The 22,996-nt window shown below is 39.2% G+C and overlaps 1 protein-coding gene across 3 annotated transcripts; it reads left to right on the plus strand.

Annotated features, from left to right (window-relative positions):
• The first annotated feature begins 58 nt into the window (after positions 1 to 58).
• IKBIP (IKBKB interacting protein) lies at positions 59 to 18,376 on the plus strand. Of its 3 annotated transcripts, XM_012735024.1 has the most exons (4): positions 59 to 377; positions 8,167 to 8,284; positions 10,609 to 11,434; positions 17,492 to 17,595. In XM_012735024.1, the coding sequence occupies exons 1-4, from the start codon at positions 202 to 204 to the stop codon at positions 17,503 to 17,505; spliced, it is 1,134 nt and encodes a 377-aa protein (XP_012590478.1). In that variant the 5' UTR covers positions 59 to 201; the 3' UTR covers positions 17,506 to 17,595. The 3 variants fall into 3 exon arrangements, with proteins under 3 accessions (XP_012590478.1, XP_004675843.1, XP_004675842.1); XM_004675786.2 differs by lacking the exon at positions 10,609 to 11,434 and having other exon boundaries at positions 17,492 to 18,376; XM_004675785.2 differs by lacking the exon at positions 17,492 to 17,595 and having other exon boundaries at positions 10,609 to 12,107.
• Positions 18,377 to 22,996: the final 4,620 nt, after the last annotated feature.

The following is a 22,996-nucleotide window of genomic DNA, read 5'->3' on the forward strand; positions in this document are numbered from 1 at the left end:
CGAGGATGCTGCCGGACGCAGCTGGGGCATCTAGCAGGCTGGAGCCAAGGGAACGCGGTTTCTGGGCGGCGCCAGAGCCGGGAGGGGCGCGGTCTCTGCCCTGGCTTCCCTCCTCCATACACACCCCACGGGCTAAGGCGGCCACGTCCCGCTACCCCAGGGGGGAGACTGCGCCCGGGTGTGTCCTCAGAGTCCCCAGACATGAATGAGGTGAAGAACCGGAAGAGGTCAGGGCCCAAGGGAGCCCCCGCGGAGCCCGGGAAGCGGAGCAACGGAGGGAAGAGCCCCGAGGCCCGGGGCGGTGGTGGCGGGAGTTGGGCCGACCCCCGCACGGGCTTGAGCCTGCTGTCGCTGGGAACCTGCCTGGGCCTGGCCTGGTAAGTGGACGCCCGGGGGCCCCGAGATCGCCCCCTCTTCTGGACCCTGTCCCTGCCCCGACCCCACCCGCCCGGCCTCGCGCCATACCTGCCAGCCGCAGACTTGCCACTTCTGTTTTTCGGCCTGGACCCCAAAGAAGGGACAGTCCCACTCTTGGGGAGTTTTCTTCTTTCTTGCTTTAGCTGGTAGCAGGCCCCATCCCTAAGCTGGAATTGAAGCTCAAGTTTGGGAACCGGTTAGCAGCCATTTCTTAAGATGCAGATTCACCAAACTATTAAGCGCCTACTGCACATCTGAAGTTTGCACGTTGCTGCAGGCCGTTGCATGCTGTCCACTGAGCGTTTGTTGAGAACACATTTCCCCGTTAAGGCCTAACGGTGACTTTTGAAACCTTTAAAGAATTCATTACGATCTCAAAGCACCAAGCGTTAATGTTAATAGCAACGTCAGGGTTTCTCATAGTTTGATCAAGATGCAGCCTTATGAATTTAAAACCTTTCTTTCGGTTACAGGTTAAAATTTTGTAAAGGTATAAAGTTATAGACGTTCACTTAGAACTAAACACTTTTTAGATTAATAAAAAGGATATACTGGCATCATAGAAAAAAGACTAGAAATAACCTTAAAACCAACTTATTGATCTTATTTTCACCAATGTTTTCCTTAGGAATAGCCTTTGTTGTTTTCATAACACGACTCACCTTTAAATTACAATTTCCCTCAGTTTGTCACCAATAGGGAAGAAACTCATCTGCAACAGCAGACTTTCAGAAGCACTGTGGATGCCCTAGGGGCTGTTCAAGAACATTTTTGATGCTATTAAATTTTGTATTATACCTTACTGGTGACCCTTCCTGGATCAGATTTGTTGCAGTAGTGAACGCTGGTTCTTAAATGTTTTCTTTTTAAAAAAGTAATATGACACTTGTGTTAATGGACAAATTGTATTTTGATTTTAAGAATGCACTTCCCTGGTGGCTCAAGGGTTTAAGTCACACACTCTGAAGCTATCTGCAGCCACTACTGCAGCCAGGGGGTCAGGGAGGTGACCCACATGGCACAGCAGACCTCTCTTGTTTTGCCTGCTGCTCCCCTCAGCAGTGTATTTCAGTAGATCTGCCTGTTCTGCTCCCCACTCTGTCGCTGGTGAATCCTCTCACCCACCCCGGCACCTCTGACCTCTACCCCCCTTCTTGTATGTATAAATAAATTTTAAAAATAAAATAAACTTAAGTTTTGAATTCTATGACCTTTAGGTAAATTTTTAAAACTTTTTTGCTTTTGGCTGAAGGAGTTGTATGGACGAGGCAACAGCATACCGTCAGCCCAGTTTGGTGGCAAGTGCGATAATCTTGCCTTTTCCAGAATGGCTATGTGAGCCACAGTTTTTGGATGCAGGACTTTTGTTCCCCATGACAGCGGATCCCAGCTTTGTCATTATAATTGGTCGTGACACCTTCCACCAGTTTGGCTCCTTTGCCTTCTGAGTTAACCCTCATGAAAGCAACTGTACAAGGCTCCCTTGAACCTTCGGCCCCAGCCTAACCTTTCTCTTGGTGGTGCAGTAGGCCCTTCCGACACAGGGCCAGCAGGAAGTCAGCCAGCCTAACTGGAACTGATCGTGTGCCCTATCCATCAGCTGATCCTTCTTGTTTTCCACCAACATGGTTAGCCCTTGCTGGGAGGACAAGTGATGTCTTAGTGGGGACATTCCCTTTGCCAGCAACTTCTTCTCAGCCCAGGCCAACCATCTGCCTGGTCTTGTTTGGTCTCTGGTCTATCCTTATGGCAGTTTAAGAGCAGAGCAGCTGCCTTGCAGCCCAAGGCCTGGGTGAGCTGTTACTGGCAGGAGGCACTTGGAGCTGATTTTCTTGAGGACTGCTCTTAGTCCCTACAACCAGATGAAGTTGATAAAGTGAGTTCCCCTTCTGGCTGGGTGTGATTTCCCGCACCAGAATCTTTGCGCCCTTTCTCAAGCCAGACATTTACCACTTACTGGCCTCCCTCTCTCCACAAGGACAGGGACCAAGACCTCTTCCCCTTAGCCTTTTTTTCTTGGGCAGCTGCAGGAGAGAGCTTCAAAAAATTGTAATGGGAAAGTCATTCACTAATAGAACTTAGTAGGCAAAAAGATATTCTTTCTGGACTAATACAATTGATTTTAGTTCTTAAATGTATTAACTGTTAACTATCTGAAACATACATGAGATAATTTGCATCAACGTATGTTCACCTTTTCAATTGTTTAATTACTATTCTAGAAAAATAATAAAAAGGAATCTATAAAAGACAAGCAGAGTTGGAAAACAGGCACTTTAGTTTAGGAGCTACTGTGAGTGCCTACTATAAAGAGAAGTTACATTTGGTGGGGAAAGTTCACTTGAACAGAGCCTTCACAAAATAATAAAAACAGTGCACAGAATATTTCTAACATGGATAGAACTATTCATTTAATGTTATTAAAATAGTTAACTTTGGGCCCTCCCTGGTGGCGCAATGGGTTAAAGCATAGCACTAAGAAGCTTAAGCCACTTCTGAATAAGTTCGATTCCCGCCTGCCCCAGGAGGTTACCCACATGCTGTGGCAGACCTCTCCTGACCTGCCCACTGCTCCCCTCAGCAGTATACTTCATTGATCTGCCTGTTCTGCTCCCCACTCTGTCTCTGGTGAAGCTTCTCACTGCCCCTGAGCCTCTGGCCTGTTCCCCCAGTTCTGGGTGCACAAATAAATAAATCTTTAAAAAAAAAAAAGTTAACTTTTATGGCTTTTGTGGTTATATTTTGCCACAACATTTGAAGTATAAATATCTGGTCACTGCTTGTACCAAATACTTATTTGTGGTACATTTGGAAATAAAATTTATTCTGGTAAGACTTGTGTTTTTTTTTTTCCTAAAGATTTATATATTTATGCATACAGAACTGGGGTACAGGCCAGAGGTGCAGGGGTTGAGAGGATTCACCAGAGACAAAGTAGGGAGCAGAACAGGCAGATGCACTGAAATATAATGCTGAGGGGAGCAGCGGGCGGGTCAGGAAAGATCTGCCGCGCCATGTGGGTCATCTCCCTGACTAGGGATCGAACTCATGCCGCAGTGGCTGCAATAGCTTCATAGTGCTGTGCTTTTAACCTGTTGTGCCACCAGGGAGAAACTCTGGTAAAACATTTGCAAGAATGTCTCAAATTAAAAAAAAAAACTTGACACTTTAAAAAAAATAATAAACGGCCTCCCTAGTGACACAAGGGGTTAAGTTGCTATGAAGCTATCCACAGCCACTGCAGTACAAGTTTGACCCCCAGCTAGGGAGTTAATCCACATAGCACAGCAGACTTCTCCTCTCACCTGTTGCTCCCCTCAGTATTTCAGTAGATTTGCCTTTTCTGCTCCCTTCTCTGGTGAATCCTCTTACCCACCCCCACCCCCACCCTACCCCCACACTCCTGGCCTGCATCCCAGCTCTTGTATACATAAATAAATAATTATTTAATAAATAAATAAACTTGACATCTCAGAGTACTTAAAGGCATACTAGACTTACACCAAAACCATTGAGATCTTCCCCTATAGAAAAACATGGTTCAACATTAAAAGTTGGTCTACCACATCTTTATTTAATGCTTACTGTACTGACACAGTCCTGGTTGTTAAATACAACATCAAGCATGCCTATCCTTGTACTCCTAAACAAAACTTATCCACCTTTTCACACTTAAATTGGGGACAGCTGTGCGATTTGAACCCTTCCACTGCACAGAGAAGATTTCAAGCATCAACTGTATCTGTCTTCTGGATCCTTTAGTCTCTGGATCCTTGTTTGGAAAGTAAACAGGTAATGCATAACAAAAGTGTGGTACTTGAACATCTCTCTGTCCTAAACTTATGAGTGAAACAATGTTGGTGATAACAGTTGCCCGAAACTAAGTTTCTTCAATGTTAGTTTACATACCTCCTCTCTAAACTCCTAAAGAAAAATATCAGGTAAGAGGATTTATGAAAATTCTTAAATCTGCTTTTCAAAAATTCAGGTGTGAAGTTAAACACACAAAACCTTTCCAACTTGCTTAATTGCATAGAAATTTTGTCATTTGAAAGTTCTATTGTGGCCCTCCCTGGTGGCACAACGGATTAAAGCACAGCACTGTGAAAGTTCTATTGTGAAAATTTTTTAAAAGCTTTTTCTGGGAATTTCAATGGATTTTTAAATTGCCTTCATAAAAATTTTTCATTGCATTTATGATAATTAGCTACAGAAAATTAAAAGCTCTTTGAACAATTCAATTAACTCAGGGTTTTTGCTTATATAACTTTCTCTAAAAATCTTTTCTACTGCAAAATCTTTGCTAAGTTCATTTTCATCTTTTATTTTCTGTTGAAGGAGTTTTATCTAAAAGACCATTATCTTTAAATGCTCAGCCTCTTAAAAAATGGAATATGGTCAGTATTTTCCTGAACATTCAGAATTGTGCTGAATGAAGCTGTAGATAAGTAACTTGCATGGCAAAGATAAGTAACTTTCCCAAAGTGGTTGGTTATATAGCCAGTAAACTGCAAAAGCAAAGTTGCCCAGCCCCACGCTTTAAGCCATATGATATTCTGTGCCCTTCTTAATGGAAAAAGAAGTCAAGACCGACCCTAGAAATAGAAATACCTAGTCCGAAACTATTTATAATTCTCTTCTTTCTCCTACTAGAGACTGGCCCTTAACAGACCCTAATTTGTCTCTAAACTGAAGTAATCTGCTCCTTTTGAAACCTTGACTCAGTTTTGCCTTCAGCACACCTATCCTAAAGTTAGAACAGTGCAGAGATTAGCATGGCCCCTCCTGAGGATGCCATGCAAATTTGTGAAGTGTTCCATATTTGTCTGTGGCAGTTAGTTTTTTAAAGTCAGGTGTGTCTGGCAGAGGAAGAACAAGCCCAGAATACTGCTTTTTTCTAGTAAAATGTTCATTAATTCCCTGCTTGAACACTTCCAGCCCAACTGTCTGCATCAAAATGTGCAAACTTACTTCTGTTTGCTCAAATTTCACTTCGAAGTCATTCCTCTTAGAGGAGATTCACCACAAGACAGTGGCCCAGGGACAACTCACACTCCTGCTAATGCAGCCTCCCCATTTTTTTTTTCTCCATATCACTTTTACCATGTGGCTTGCTATTTTACTTTTTGGTATGTCTGTGTAGCTCCCCATTCAAACATAAATCCTATGAGGACAATCTACCTGGAAACAACTTGACCAAAAACCTGTCACAGAATTTTGAGACCCAAGAAAGCAAAGTTTAATGAGAAAAGAAGAAAAGCCTTGACTAAAACAAAGCACCGTTGAAGCCAGGAAGCCAATTTCAAACTCTTCAAAATCAAAACTACCTTCACTCAGTATACATTTCTGACTCATAAAACCACTTTTCATTACCAAGTCAGTTTTATGCTTGCTTTTTCTTATGTATGCTATTCATGTGTAGCAGTGATGAAACTTTTATTTTGGTGCAAATCTAACCATTAAAAAAAACGTACAAGTTATCAGATGATATCTGTACTAATGCAACAGTTTTCTTCAAGTTTTTCTTAATATTTAAATTTGTTCAAGGGTCAGACATTGATATTAAAATTTTTATTAAAATCAAAAGCCTATATTCAACATCACTCGCAATAAGGGAGATGCAAATTAAAACCACAATGAGATACCACCTCACCCCAGTGAGAATGGCACATCTTCAAAAAACTAGCAACAACAAATGTTGGCGAGGATGTGGTGAAAAAGGAACTCTCCTGCACTGCTGGTGGGAATGCAAACTAGTACAACCACTATGGAAAACTGTTTGGAGGTTCCTCAAACTGCTAAACATGGAGCTTCCTTACGACCCAGCAATCCCACTCCTAGGTATCTACCCAAAAGACACAAAAATACTGATTGAAAAAGATACCTGTACCCCCATGTTTATTGCTGCTATTTACAATTGGAAAAACATGGAAGCAGCCCAAATGCCCAAAAGTAGATGACTGGATAAAAAAGATGTGGTACATATATACAATGGAATATTACTCAGCAACCAAAAAAGAGAAACACATGTCTTGCAGCAACTTGGATGGAGCTGGAAAAGATCATGCTTAGTGAGATAAGCCAGAAAGAGAAAGAAAAATACCGGATGGTTTCACTCATAGCAGGAGTATAATGGACCAGGTGGAAAATAACAAAAATAATGAACAACCATATACCAGAGACATTTTGTGGGGGTGGAGTGGGGAATGGGATCAAAAATGGGGTGGGGGAGGGAAATGCACGGGATTATGGTGATGGCACATGGGTGACTTGGTGATGGGAAACCCGAGGGGATTACAATTGAGATGGAAAAAAAATGTATAAAAATGATGTAAAAATAAACTTTTGTAATAAAAAAAATTAATCCTTAAAAAAAAAATCAAAAGCCTATAATGTAATATTGCAGTGTGTCAACCTTCACACAAAGTCTCATAATAATGATTCTATTCTGAATAAACATTAAGATTTATAGAAAAAAGGTATAACATTGTCACTGAAATTAAATCTAGATAGGGTGGACTCTGTCTGCAAGTCTGAAGTCTATACTCTGAAAAGAACCTCTTAAAAGTCAAGAGTAAAACAGCCAATCAAAAAATAAAATTAAGTCATTCATCTTGGAAAATTAGGATAATGGTGTTTTCTCATAACCAGAAGTTTTAAAGTTCATATTAGCATACACAAGAAAAATTGATCTGTGCTAATTTTGTGGTCTGGAGTTACTTTACTCACTATTACCTCTTGGGATAGACCTTTGCCATCATCAAAAGGAATTTTTCCTTCCAACATTGTAAACATTTGTTTAAAAAGCAAAAGTCTGTCTTAGCTTTTGCTAACACAGCAGTTAGCCTAATGATGACATTTCTGAGTTTAAAACATAACCCCTTTACAATGAAGCACAAAGCTCAGAAGCTTTTCACATCTCCACTGAGCCTAGGGATCTTAACATGTCTTTTCAGGAAAAGTCATCTTCACAAAACAGTGCCAATTAATAGCTTTCAACCTGCCTGCGCACACAGATAATCTGGAGAGCTTTCAAACTTTCCAATAGTCAAGTCACATCCCAAACCAACAAGTCAGAGTCTTGGAAAAGACTATGGTGTAAAACAAAGAAGATATTAGGGCCCTCCCTGTTTTGGGGTTCTCTGTTCAACAGGAACATAACTGTTCAAAGTAGTTCATCATTTCTTTTTTTTTTAATTTATTCATCCATGCACACAAGGATTAGGGTACATGCCAAAGGTGTGAGGGGTGAGAGTAATCACCAGACAGAATGAGGAGCAGAACAGGCAGACAGATCCACTGAAAGTGAGGAGCTACAGATGAGACAGGAGAGGTCTGCCACGCAATGTGGGTCACCTCCCTGGCTGGGGATTGAACTCGTGCTACAATGGTTGCAGACAGCCTCATAGTGCTGCACTTAACCCATTGCACTACCAGCGCAGTCCAATTCATCATTTCTTCCTCAAAAATATTTCTTTTACATACAAGTATAGTGGCTACCACATCATCTCACTAGGCTGTGAGCTTGTGCAGGAGCTGTGTTGCTCTTTGCCTAAGCAGAACAGTTAATACTCTGTGTAGACAACCGCACAACCACCCCTTTAATGTTGACATAAATTCATATAAACTGCCGTTTCCCGTAACCAGAATTGTTGTGGTCCTTACCACAAGTGGGTATAAAATTCTTTCAAGTTCAGCCTTACCTGTATGTGAATTAAGAGATAATGATTTTTCTTCTTCCTCTTCCAGGTTTGTATTTCAGCAGTCGGAAAAATTTGCAAAGGTGGAAAGGCAATACCAGTTGCTGAAAATAGAAAGCAATGAGTTCCAAGGACTTCAAAGTAAAATCAACTTGATTTCAGAAAAGGTAACCATTAGTTGACTTATGTGGGAGGTTTTCCCATTTTTCTCTTTCTCACTACCACACTTCTATCCCAATCTATAATTTCTTCCTGCTTTCAGACCACTACTTTTTTTTATTTTTAACTTTCACTGGTCTTTCTTCCTCTTCATAGTCTAATTTCCATGTAGTTTAGACTCAGACTACATTTGAGAAAACAAGAACCCTTTTGTATAACAAATGTAGTTTAAAAAATACACTCCCATTGATGTGATTTGTTTTCTCGTTTGCTTTTAGATTCAGTACTTGGGGCAGTATTTGATTCTCCTCTCAGGTGTATCTGTAGTTCTCCCACCGCCACAGCATCTGTGATCTATCACCATAGTCCCTTATGCTCTTCCTCCGCTGCTCGGACTCTTTCCCCCACCCCTGCTGTGTGCCTCAAATCTACAGTCAGCTTGCAGGTTGTGTCTATTATAAGTATCAAATGTCTATAGCACTGAATGAGGATTGCTCTTTAGGTATAAAATTAGAATAGGAATAACACTTGTGGGACAAAGATTCACTGATTCTTTTTTTTCATTTACTTTCCCCTTGGTAAGCACATAGATATATACACACAAGAATAACTAACCTAAAAATAAATACTGTTTCATAGCCAAGTGAAAATTTAGTTCTGTGTCTATATTGTGGTTCTTCAAGCTGCACATGCTGGTTTTCACTCTATGCATTATCACTCTTATTCTTAGAAATGTGATGTGGTAAAAACAAGTTTGTGACCACTGCACCTCTCAGGAAGGGTCACCTGTAATCAGTAAGGCATCATGTTTGTTCATTTATTCACTGACTCAGACCCTCCCTGTGTCCTAAAGGTAGAGAAGCATTTGTGCTTGGCACCAGGGTAAGCGAGAATGTTATAAAAATAGAAATTAAATAGAGGATCCAAGTTTCTGTAGCCTCATGAACATAGAATCCCCAGAAGAAAGAAGCCATAGGTGAAAACTATACACCCTGCAGGCCAGGAGATTCTAAGCACAGGACCTCTGGGGAGGAGTTGGCATGCTGGCCTGGGGCCCTAGTTGGAATCTGGTGTAACTGTTTTGGGGTTCTCTGTTCAGAGGCAACAAGATTGAAAAATCAGCAGGAGATAGAGACTTCATATACCTAAAATGTGAAGAAAATCGTGTTAGCTTTTTAAATGAAACATTTGGTTGCAATTAAAATGCATTCTGAGGGCCTCCCTGGTGGCCACGGGTTAAGGCTCAGCACTACCGTCACAGTGGCCTGAGTTCCATTCCTGACCCCGGAGCTGACCCACATGGCGCAGCAGACTCTCCTGTCTCGCCTGGTGCTCCCTTCAGCAGTGTATTTCAGTCAGTCTGCTTGTTCTGTTCCCCCCTGTCTCTGGTGAGTCCTCTCGCCACCATTCCCCACACCTCTTGTATGGGTAAATAAATGTTTTAAAAAGGAAGTAACCAGAGCAGATATTAGATAATACTTCTAGACTATTTTGTGCTCTTGTGTCTGGTCCAGGTGCCCCCTAAGCATCTTCCCTTGTCGTAGAGCAGACAGCCCTGTCTTTCTCCCTAATTAAACTAAGCTGCTTAAGGTTAGAACTGTATTTTGTATAGTGTTATGTCTTCCTTGTGATCATTTCCAAGCCTTGCTGTATAGTCTCTAAGGTTGTCACCTCTGTGAGCATACACGAAATGAGGTCCACAGGCAGACTCTGTGCTCTAGATGCATGTGAGATCCCAGACACTTGCCCTAGTGCAGACACTCAGAACATGTGACTATTTGATGTGACTATTTGATGTGGACTGTCTCACTTAACTGAAGTTTTATTCATCTTGCCTATATGAATCTGATTCTGGTACCTTCTCCCAAAGAGTCCATACAACAAAGTGGGGGGGGTAGGGGGATGGGGAAAGAAACTCCAAAGAGAGCTGCACAATTTAGAAAAGGTAACAAATTTTATAACTAAGTTACAGTTTCTTGTAAAGCCAAATAACCTTGAAAATCACAACTTTCCATTGAAGGAAGACATGATACACTTCAGACTTCTTTAATATTATTTTTCTCCTGAATATGCCTCCATAAAATGTGCAAACATTTGTCACTATACATTTAGGTATATGTTTTTCTAATAATATAATCTGTTAATTTATTTAAAATGTTAACATAACTATTAAAGGAACGAATGTTTGTCATTATGATTCTGATATATTTGGGTAGACATCTTTTGAGTTGGCACGTGATTGTTAGTGTGTTTCCCTATGTGAAGTGTGACTGTTAAAATGTGTTTCCCTATATTAAGTAGCCTTGGGAATTGTTTTGTGTTGTAAATGCAGCTTGAGTCCACTGAAAGTATCCTGCAGGACGTTACATCATCGGTGTCTTTGGTGACCCAGTTTGAGCAGGAAGTATCTGGCCTCCAAAGTATCATGCATGGCATTCAAAATAGTGAAGAGATGCTCGCTCAGAAGATGCAGAGCCTTCAAGAGAAATTCCAGAATGTTACAAGTTTCTGGAAGAGAAGCCTAGAAGAAATGAATGCTAATACAGACATTTTCAAATCAGAATCTAAACACATACATTCTCAAGTTACTGTCCAAATTAACTCAGCTGAGCAAGGAATAAAATTGCTCACCGAAAGATTGAAAGATTTGGAAGATAGCACACTGCGAAATATCAGAACAGTAAAAAGACAGGAAGAAGAAGATCTTCAGCGAGTTGAGGAGCAGCTTGGCGCTGATACAAAAGCAGTTGAGAAGTTAGCAGAGAAGCAGCATGCTCTCCTTGCCAGAGACGAAGACCTGACGAATAAACTTGCTAACTATGAGCCCAAAGTTGAAGAATGCAAGACACATTTGCCAACAATTGAAAGTGCTATTCGCTCTGTTCTCAAAGTCTCTCAGGACCTAATAGGGACAGAAAAGAAAATGGAAGAGTTGACCACTCAGATGTTTAACATGGAAGATGATATGCTGAAAACAGTGTCTGAAATAATGGAGATGCAGAAAACCCTTGAAGGAATTCAGTATGATAATAGTATATTAAAGATGCAAAATGAACTGGATGTTCTGAAAGGAAAAGTTCATGATTTTATAGTATATTCAAGCACAAGAGAAAAGGGAGCTATAGAAGAATATAATCTAGAAAATAAAGAAATCCATGGTGATTTTTGAATTTACTACTTTGATTTTGATGACTGACACTACTACACATACATTTGAAGTGTTTTCATAAACTTTACTTTGACCTCCATTACGGGAAAGTCCACACAAATGATCCAGATGATCAAAACTTATATTTGTAAACACTAGCTAGTATTTCATTTTAACTATTTTAAATAAACTTTCTGAAACACATCTTTGCTTTTTTAAAGCAAAGTATCTAATATTTTAAAATATTTTTCTAATATCATTGGAAATCATTATGAGTTTCACCTCTGACATTGCACCCAAGTATGTTACTGTGTCTAGGAGCTACTGAGGAGTGTTGACCATTTCACTGAATGACTCCAGTTTGTTATTTGTCCAACCTTATGTCCATTTCTTATGCCTTTTCTGCCATCCAGGTTGGTGGTGATGTGTCTGTCTCACTTTAGAGCAGGCTAAAATCCAGACAACCAAGTTCATCAGAATCTTGTATAAAATGAAAAGTAATACACCTGAGGAAGAACCTAGGATGTTTTGCTATAAATACACACTTTTTTATAACTACAGTGTCTGGGAAATATTTTTATTTTTTGCTAAGGTTCTAAACTGAATTACAGTGAGAATGTTTAAAAAAAAAGGGTGAGGCCCTCCCTGGTGGTGCAACAGGTTAAAGCACAGCACTATGGAGCTCTCCGAAGCCACTGCAGTGAGTTCGATCCCCCGCCAAGGAGCAGACCCAAATGGTGCAGCAGACCTCTCCTGTCCTGCCCGCTGCACACTCTGTCTCTGGTGATTCCTCTCATCCCCCACACTTCTGGCCTGTGCCCCAGTTCTTATATGCATAAGTAAATAAACCTTTTTTTAAAAAAGTGATTAATTCTTATTGAAAGATTTTCCTGTGAACTAAGTGTATGTTTTCAAGTATGAACTTCTGGATTATCTTCGTATACCCTGAGTTTTTTTTTTTTTTTTTTTAATGGTTCTCACTGTGTACAGACCTGAATTTGCAAGATACATGACCTCTAGAGAAGGTATTCTTAGAATAAAAATACTCAACTAAGCCCTGCGGCCTATTTTAAAAAGGAAAAGGCAACATCATGACAAATGATAACTACTATGTAACTAAAATATGTCCTTTTAAAATTTTCCCAAATTAATTGCCAGCCAATTTTGCTTGACATTTGTGATTTTATCTATTCAAAATTAGATACAGTGTTAGAGTCACTAGTGGGAAGATATGGACATAGTAAGATGAGATCAGAAGTGTACAAAGTTGGAAAAGAACATAAGGCTTTTATTGATAAATTGATGCATCAAGAATGCCTAGGATTGATGTGGAAAATTGAGTTAACTACACATGGAAATTTTACTTGTTTGTTCTTACTAATAAGCCAATTGTAGTCCCAGTTCAGTGACATTAAACTCAATTTAAAAGCAGTCAAACACCAAGGACAGTTGTGGTCAGGTTATTATTTAAGTCAGCAGATTTGAGAATTCCAAATAAACTCTCCTTTGGCTTCCAAGGACCAATTGTAGAAAGACATGGGTCAGGATGAACTGAGGGACACTGCTCCGTGGGCCATACTTGCCATTTCCATGTGCACTGATGATATTGTATCTATTTGCTTCCGTTTTTATACTAATAAAATAGATTATTAAATTAACTTGAACTTTGTTGTTTCTACTTCCATCTTGTCAGGGAAGATGTGATTTCTTGTCCTCTACCCTTCTAATTATTTTTTTGACCTATCAGCAGACTTGATACAACTTCATTTACTTGTAAATAACACATCATAGTAGTTACAGAAAATGAATGGGAACAAGTAGGCCACTATATGTATTGTGACAATTGTAAGAGAAACATTTTCCATTCTGCAGGGTCATTTAACAATGCCGGTATTTTTCACCTATATCCCAGTCATTTTGTTTGTCACTTGACTTGCATTATCACTAATTCTCACCACAGCTTGGCCAATTTACAAATGAGGAGGTTGAGGTTCAACAAGATTGGGAATCTTGCGATCAGGCTGCTCGGTCTGTTCTACCAGAGGCCACTCACATCCACTATACAACTACAACCTGCTACTACTCAACCAGGGAGACGAAAAGAAATCTGCTACCAGCAGAACTCGCCTTAGAATTCAAAAGGCTGAGATTCAGCAAAGTGTGTCCACTGCCGTGTCACCATGAAACTACACCATGTGTAGTTAACTCAATTTTCCACATCAATCCTAGGCATTCTTGATACATCAATTTATCAATAAAAGCCTTATGTTCTTTTCCAACTTTGTACACTTCTGATCTCACTCAAAAACTATAACTGTGATCTAAAACAGCTGTGCCATGGGCATAGCAGGAATCTATAAATCTTTAAGGAAAGTGGGAAAACAGTTGGTGGAGAAAACCCTAGACTGGTTTTGTAATTTAGGCTTTACCACCAACTACATTCTTGGACATTTAATTTTTTTTTCAGTCTTTTTAACTTTTAAAGGGAGGGATTTATAACAAATAATCTCAAGATTTCTTCTGTTTTGGGGCCTTCCTGTTGGACAAGGGGTTGAGTCTTAGCACTATGAAGCTATTACAGCCACTACAGCACAAATTCTATCCCTGACCAGGAAAGTGACCCACATGGTGCAGCAGACCTCTCCTTTCTTGTCCCCTGCTCCCCTCAGCAGGGTATTTCAATCATTTTGTCTGTTCTGCTCAACACTCTGTTTCTGGTGAATCCTCTCACCACCACCACCACCCCCCCCACACACACATATCTCTGGCCTATTCCACAGCTCTTGGGGTAAGAAGATATGGACATAATAAAATGATATTAGGGGAAAGATGTAGCCAATTTTTTTCAGTGATGCAATCAGAAATGTGTGGAGTTGGGAAAAAATAAAAGGCTTTTACTGGTAAACTGGTGTATCAAGAATGTCTAGGATTGATGCAGCAATCAATAAATCTTTAAAAAAAAAAAAAAGATTTCACCGGATGGTTTCACTCATAGCAGGAGTGTAATGGACCAGGCAAGAAAATAACAAAAATAATGAACAACCATAGACCAGAGACATTTTGTGGGGGGTGGAGTGGGGAATGGGATCAAAAAGGGGGGGGGGGGGGGGAGGGAAATGCACGGGACTATGGTGGTGGCACAGGGGTGATTTGGTGATGGGAAACCCATGGGGATTACAATCGAGATGGAAAAAAAAATGTGCAAAATGATGTAAAAATAAACTTTGTAATAAAAAAAAAAGATTTCTTCTGTCTTTAACTGTATTAAAATTGTAGAGACCCATAAGCTATTTCCAGGAAAGGATCTTTGCACAGTTCAAAGATACTTTAGCAAAGTTTTTGAAAGGCCAACTGAAGCCAGAGGTCATTCCCTTGAGCCATTGTGGCCCCGCTTATAGATCCAGACAATTTTTAATATTACCAAAAAGGATCTAGCTTAGTATTTTGCATAAATAAGAACCTGCCAGATCTTTGGAACCACTAGTAATTTCCAATTCTTGTGTCCATCTTAGGCAAATAGCTTAAATAAGTCTTGATTTAAAAAAATTTTTTCAGTAGAACAATATCTAAATGACCACATTACTGAGTTTTATTTTAGTAAAGCTCAATAGAAGTTCATGAAAATTGCTCTTATAAGCTACCAAGTGAAACAAAGACACTTACTAGCATCTACTTAATCATCTAATCCTTGTAAGACTATTAAGCTCTTTTGAGGTATCTCAATTGTACAATGCTCCTAAGCTACATCGACTCTCCCAGAGATAACTTAAAAATAGTTGAAAGTCAGTCATTTACTCCTTTCACCCTTGGGAACCTCTGTTTCAGCAATACACTTTATTGCAAAACTTTCCCCTTAAAAATAAAGCATGATTTTGCAATCACTACTTGATTTCCTTCCTATTTGTGGCTACTGCTAATTCATATCCACAATAAGTTTCACAGTCTAACTTCACTATCATTTGGAAATCCTTTCTCACCAATAATTAGCACAGCATAAACCTATTAAGGAGAAAATCCTAAAATACAATTAAAAACAAATAATATAATAGGGTAAAGAGGAGGAGTTATAACTTTGAATTCACTCCCAAATTTCAGCTAGTTATTTTTTTTTTGCAACTTAAATAGTTAACTGCTTTTTAAAAGCTACTATAAAAATATTACCAGCGCTGTAAATTTTTATTTGTGTTAAGTAAAACTAAGTTAATGTTGCTAAAATCTCAGAAGTTCAGCTGAGTCAACTAGCAAATTAAATTTAAGAATGGTAATTCATAAAATGTATTTTAAAGACAACAATATACAATTGCTTTGAAAAAAAATTTGATGTTTTTATTTTTTCAGACATTTTGGTTTGGTAGTTTCTGTAAGTACTTTGCCAAATCACCTGCTGTATAAATATGCAATATTTGTCTCTGTCATTCTGACTTCCTTTACTACACATAATTCCTTTGATCTCCCATCATCTTGATGGCTTTATTTTTTTTTTTAAGATTTACTTAGTTATACATACAAGAACTGAGGTGTAGGCCAGAGATGCAGGGGAATGAAAGGATTCACCAGAGGCAGAGTGGGGAGCAGAAAAGGCAGATTGGCTGAAACACACTGCTGAGGAGAGCAGCAGGCAAGACAGGAGAGGTCTGCTGCACCATGTGGGTCAGCTCCCTGGCCAGGGATGGAACTCGTGCTGCATTGTGTAGCAATAGCTTTATAGTGCTGTCTCTAACTCTGCACCACCAGAAGCCCCATCTTGATGGCTTTAAATTAAGCTTCGTATCTTATTTGGTCAAAATGATTTTTTTGCCTGTATGTTTGATTTTTTTATTTCTAGTTTTCTGAATTTTATATATTGCATTTATTTTCTTTCCCAAATAAAACTACAAACTTCCTGAAAGCAAAGGCTGTTCTTAATCATATCAACACAGTATCAAATGTATTGACTCAAATTGATTTTACCAGTAGAAATCTATCGACAATCTTCACTTTAAAACAATGCCTTCCTAGAAAATGAGTTAAAAGTTAAATATACAGTGTAATCACAGTGGGCATTTGTTTTTGGACAAAGGCCATAACAATATATTTCCAACATTTTGCAGTTCTTCAATTATTTTTCTGTAGAGTTGAGCACATGTTTGATAGGTTTAAGTTAGCCTTCCCAAGGAAGTCTTATTATAGTCTCACCTGACAATTTCTACCTTTGTTTCAGTTTTATATTGTTTATGAAATTTAGCTGCCTTATCACTGTAATCAGTCCTTTAATTTTTCCTTTTCCTCTTCACTCTTAATTTTATTAACTGAGGGTACAGATTTTCAAAACCATGACAGAACAGCCAACTAATCCTAATGCTGTTATAAAAAAAAAAAAAACTCATATACCAGCAGCACTCAAAACAACCTGAAATACTGTCAAGCAATCATAGCTCAGGAAATGCATCGAATTAACCAAAATGACAATTTAGAAGAATCAGTATACAGTGGACAATGGAGAAGGACAGTAATGAAAGTAAGCAAAAATTAAGAACTACTTGTATTTGTATCACAGAATTTTAGAAACATGAGATAGAATTTGATTTGTGTTTTGGTTTTGTTTCTACATACCTGTCTTCTCTACTAAGCTATTAAATTGAGTTGAGGCCACAATGTTGTTAAGTTGCTTAACAACATCTAGGAACTCAATTTAATTTTTAACATATCATGGAGTTATGGCTCCATGACTGCTCATGCATTATTGAACAATAGAGCATATACTAGAGTCCTGGACACTTGACCCTTGTTGTAGCACTTGTAATAAATACAAACTTGTGTTTTAGAAGTTATACAGTCTTGTTTGACTCTCCCAAATACACCAGAACTCATTGGGAGAACATTTCTTCTTTCTCCAGCAACTTAAAAACACCTATTTCTTGTTCAGCTCATTTTGTCACTGAAGAGAGAACTGGAGGCCCAGTACATCTTTCACCAAATGCTTTCCAGAACAGTAAAGTCACAGTTTAAAAAACAAACAAAATTTAGGTTGAAATGTCAATGTTAACTTTCTAATCACTTTAATTCTTGTTACTATATTTTCTTACAGTGCCACAAGTCTGAAGTTATGATGGAACAATTAAAGTCTTTGCAAATAATTGCTCATCTAAAGCGTCTACAGAAGGAAATTCATGAGGTGAAAACTTGGTCTAGTGGGATAACTGAGAAACAGAATATACTGAATAATAACTTGACGGCTCTTTCAGAAGATGTTACAAAAGTAGACCAAAGTACAACTTCTGTGGCAAAAAATGTTGGACTCAAGATCTCAACTGTAAAAACAGATATTCGACGTATCTCAGGTCTAGTAACTGATGTAACAACATTGACAGATTCTGTACAAGAACTAGAAAATAAAATAGAGACAGTAGAAAAAAATACAGTAAGAAACATAGGTGATCTTCTTTCAAGTAGCATTGACCGAACATCAATGCTCCGAAAGACAGCATCTGAAAATTCACAAAGAATTAACTCTGTGAAGAAGATACTTTCTGAGCTAACGAGTGATTTCAACAAGCACACAGATAGGTTATTAAGCTTAGAAAGTGACAGAGCTAAAGTTCTGAGGACAGTAACTTTTGCAAATGATCTAAAGCCAAAGGTATATAACCTAAAGAAGGACTTTGCCCGACTGGAACCATTGGTAAATGACTTAACACTCCGTATTGGGAGATTGGTTACAGACTTAGTCCAAAGAGAAAAAGAAATTGCTTTCTTAAATGAAAAAATATCTAATTTGACAATAGTTCAAGCTGAGATTAAAGATATGAAAGATGAAATAACACACATGTCAGATATGGATTAGTTTGGAATTATTTAGATTAGAAGTTAGAAACTTTATTTTAAAGGGGGCCTCTGTTTTGTTATAAAAAGATGGTAAGTGCAGGCCCTCCCTGGTGGCTCATGGGGCTAAAGCGCACTGTGAAGCTGTCCAGCAGCCACTGCAGCTCTAGTTCGATCCCCGGCCAGGAGCTGACCCACATGGTGTGGCAGACCTCTCCTGATCCACCTGCTGCTCCCCTCAGCAGTGTATTTCAGTCAGTCTACCTGTTCTGCTAGCCACTTTTTGGTGAATCCTGTCATCCCCCACATCTCTGACCTATACCTCAGTTCTTATATTCATAAATAAATCCTTTACAAAAAAAAAAAAAAGACTGATAAGTGAGAAATAATGAAACTTTGGCATAAATACACCATTTTGTATTTGATTCTATTTTGTACAATAAAAATAAAATTTTTGGGCCCTCCCTGGTGGCGCAGCGGGTTAAAGCACTGCACTGAGAAACTAAAGCCACTTCCGCATGAGTTCGATCCCCGCCTGCCCCGGAGGTGACCACATGGCGAGGCAGACCTCTCCTGCCCCGCCCGCTGCTCCCCTCAGCAGTGTACTTTGTCGATCTGCCTGTTCTGCTTCCCGCTCTGTCTCTGGTGAATCCTCTCACCCTCCGCATCTCTGGCCTGTACCCCAGTTCTATACAAATAAATAAATAAATCTTTAAAAAAAAAATAAAATAAAATAAAATAAAATTTTGAGTTAGGCACTTGATTTTCTAAAATAAATATACTAAAACAGATCTTTGCAACTTTGTACAGCAAGAACTTTATGTGCTCCCAGTTCCCCTCCCTCCCCTCAGCGTGTGGTCACACACACACACACACTCTCACACACACACACACACAGTTACACAAACAGGATCTGCCAATCTAGCACTAGGAAATCTGGGAGGCCAGAATGAACTCCTCGCTGTCCTCTGACTGTCAGGGAGCACTCATGGTGTGTGTAACAAGGGGCCTAACTGGAGAACTGTCCCCAGGCTCGGAGCTTCTGCATTCATTATCCTTGGAGAGGAGCTAAAACTAGAAGGGTCATAGCTACAAAGCTGCAGAAAAAGAATCATGGAATACCTAAGAAAGCGCCAGTGCTAACATTCTGAAGACACTGACATTTTGCAAATGATCTAAAGCCAAAGGTATATAACCTAGAGAAGGGAATCCAAAGCAAAGTGGGAGTTTCGGGGGAGATGCAGATTGCAAGTTGCTGGCCAAGCCTGAGATGGAGATGACCTCGTACAGCGTGTGTGTAATGCGCCCTCAGAAGCAGCCAAAGTTACTAGAGGCATTTTAAAATAGCGTCAGCAAGGGGTGGGGGAAATGAGTGAAGCCAGATGGAGGTACAAAGGCCCAGTTACAAAGTAAGTCCTAGGGATTGTGCACACAGCACAGTGAGTGGAGTTATTAGAACTGCACATTTGAAAGTTGCTGAGAGTAGATCTTAAAAGTTCTTACCACAACTGAGATGGGAAAAGGCACAAAATGATGTAAAAATAAACCATTATATGATTAAAGTAAATAAATGGAATTGGAAAAAAATGTTTTTACCACACAGAAAAAACATTGTGGAACTACATATGGCTACAGGTATTCAGTAGACTTACTGTAATCATTGTACAATATTTATAAATATCAAGTCATTATGCTGTCCACACAAAACAGCCACTCACACCTCATTTTTTTTAATTTAAAAATGAAAATGAAAACAGCCCTAGCAATTCCAGTTATGTAACATTTTAGAAATGTTAGGGACAGGAAAGTTGATCAGTGGCTGCCTGATGACAGGAAATATAAAGATGCAGGGAAATCTTAAGGGGAGAAATATATTATTTTGTGCGATGATTTCGCAGGCATACATACATGTCAAAATCATCAAATTATACACTTTAAATACATGCAATTTATTATGTATTAACTAGTCCTCAACAAAGTAGTAAACAAAATTAAAAAGAACAATAATCTAAAAAGAAAACCACCACGAAGCATTACCCCACTTTGGATGCCAAACAAAAGGTATCCAAATGCTGAATTAGTTACCTCAAGGAGTATGAACTCTTACACCAGAGTGGCTCATCTTCAGTTCTTGGGCTCTGACGTGGTTGACCTTCTCCAGACTACTGACCGGGATTTGGTATATCCACTTCCTATTTGAAAAAGAGAGTCATTACCAAAACCTGCATTCTAAGAAAACCCCCAGAGAATCAATGGTTAGTGTGTGAGACACCCCGTGAGACCATTTGACATTAGAATCCATAAAAACACATAGGCAAACTGTGGAATAGCCACTTTCTAGGAAACCCAAGATACACTTTAATAAACAAAAAGTATACAGGAGAGGTGAACAACTCACACACTCCTGTTGGCACTTTTGAAAATGTGAGGACAGGAAGATTCAATATATTATCTGAGCTAAGAGCTGATAGTAGTTGCCTTGTTAATGTACCAGATCATTCTAAGATATTTCAGGAGAGGCACAGCATTCAAGTGCAGAAGATTCCTCAAGCTTGGAATCAGTTTCTTACCCATGTGCTATCTGGGATTTTTAATATAAGTTTGTGATTTATGATACAAATTGTGTGTGTCAATATTGACTTCGTATGCTAAAGATCATACACCTCTTGGTTCAGCAAGTCTGCCATGTACCAAATTTCATGCATTGTGAATGGGCTACTAACTAGCTGAAAATGATAGTACAGAAATGTCAAACTCATTTCAGTATATGAACAACGTATTTAATGAAACTTTCAACATGGGGATTTGGCTATGCTATTACCTTTCTGTTCAATTTTATTGTACATTCAATTTTATTGTTACTAGGTACATATAATTTAACAAAATCAGAATTGAGTTCTAACTGCACTTAAGGCTATTTGAATCACAGTTGACTACTCTGGAAATCTATGCAATGCTATTTTGTCCTAGAATTACAGCATAATTCAATCAAACTAATCACATATATTTATCCCACTGGGTTCTGCTTTATAGAATTGATCTGAAAACTATTGTCCCTCTTGCAAATAAAACTTGAATCCTACAGGGCTCATAGGGGAACTGTCTGATAGTGAGGGCTGGATCAACTGCAAACCCTGAATAGATTTCAAGTCTAGTTTACTTCTGAGTTGGCCTAAAATAGAATAGCCAATCCCCAGGCTCTAAAGATGGAACTGACACTTTTCCCGGCAAGTAGTGTGTTTCTTTCCCCTGAAGCTGAGATTTAACCTTCGGATGTGACAAATGATGCCATGTGATTTCCAAGGCTGTCCTAAGCGTGCTTGGCTCTGCTTTGGAGACTTGTAACATATTACATCCACTGCCCTAATGCTGCCAAACTTACTGGTCTTATAGAAGACTGGGCCACTGAAAGAGAAAAACACCAATGAGGAAGCATGACCACAGAGCTAAATTAACTTCACAGAAGACCCAGACAAGAGTACAGCAGAGATGGTCAAGAATTCCTGATTGTGGCCCTCCCTAAAGTGCAGCACTGTGAGACTATCAGCAGCCACTGCAGCAGTTTTTCGTTCCTGGCAGGGAGCTGACGCACATGCGCAGCAGACCTCTCATTACCAAGCCCACTGCTCCCCTCAGTATGGTGTTTCCTTGGATCTGCCTGTTCTGCTCCCACTGGTTAATCCTCTCACACCCCCCCCCAACAAGTCTGGCCTGTTCCCAGTTCTTGTATACATGAATGGATATTTTTTTCGAAAAAATTCCTGATTGATGTAAAGCTTGAGATTATATTGTCTCATGCAACTAAATTTCTGATGACTTTACAAGCAGGAAATAATGCAGTGGCTCCTCATCACAGCCATCACGCGGACTCAAACTGCTCTACCTAGTAACAGTTTGGCCCAAATGTGCCAAACTGGCTACAACTTCTCTCTCTGCAACATGGGTAAAAAAAATCCTTAAACAAGACCAGGTCATAATATAAAGAAGTTAACATGTGACCAGGAGGACCTCGCTTTTAATTTAGCTCACTGACCTTACAAATACTGATTGGTAAAGAAAACATGTTTAAACTTCTTGCACGTTTTTCTCTGAGAATAGACCCAATACAGGGATCAACCCTACCTAGAAATAGCAGCCCCAAAGTCTCAAGGTAAAATGTAATTAGATTAAAATGTAAAAATTTTAACTGTATGACACATTAGGTTTTCTTACTTTCTAACCAAAAGGGAAAAATGAAACAAAGAAGCTTAACTTCTAGCTGAAAAAAAAATCAGTTTGGCTTAAACCCACAACCAAATTTCAGAAGCCCAAGTATGCTGGAGAGCTGCTCTCCCAGTGGCACGCACATACTTGATCAAGAAGTTACTTTTCCTAAAGACAAAAGGCAAGACAGTTTAATGTTTTGTTGTTTAGAATGACCGGTGTGAATAGTTACGTTACCTGAAAGTTTTTAGTTAGCACTTCAGTCCTTTAAAAAACCGTTTTTCTAAACTCAGCCTGAGACTACCTTCTTTTACAAATACAGACTAGAAAATGCATTAGAGTTGAAAATAGTACATACTTCAAAAATCTGGTTACATGCTGAAATTTACTTGTCAATAATACCACAGATGAACATCTTTCAATCTACCTACAACTGGTTTTGAAAATTCAGGATCAATTTCCTAAAAATATAGGAACTCTCAAGTAACAAAACTTGAGATATAAATTTATGAATAGAGTGACATCTTCAATCAGTTTAGTTTGCATTTTTTCCTTTGAAGTTTCAACT

The sequence above is a fragment of the Condylura cristata genome, unplaced genomic scaffold (assembly GCF_000260355.1).
Source record: "Condylura cristata isolate star-nosed mole 26May11 unplaced genomic scaffold, ConCri1.0 scaffold00004, whole genome shotgun sequence".
In the NCBI taxonomy this organism is placed as follows: Eukaryota; Metazoa; Chordata; class Mammalia; order Eulipotyphla; family Talpidae; genus Condylura; species Condylura cristata.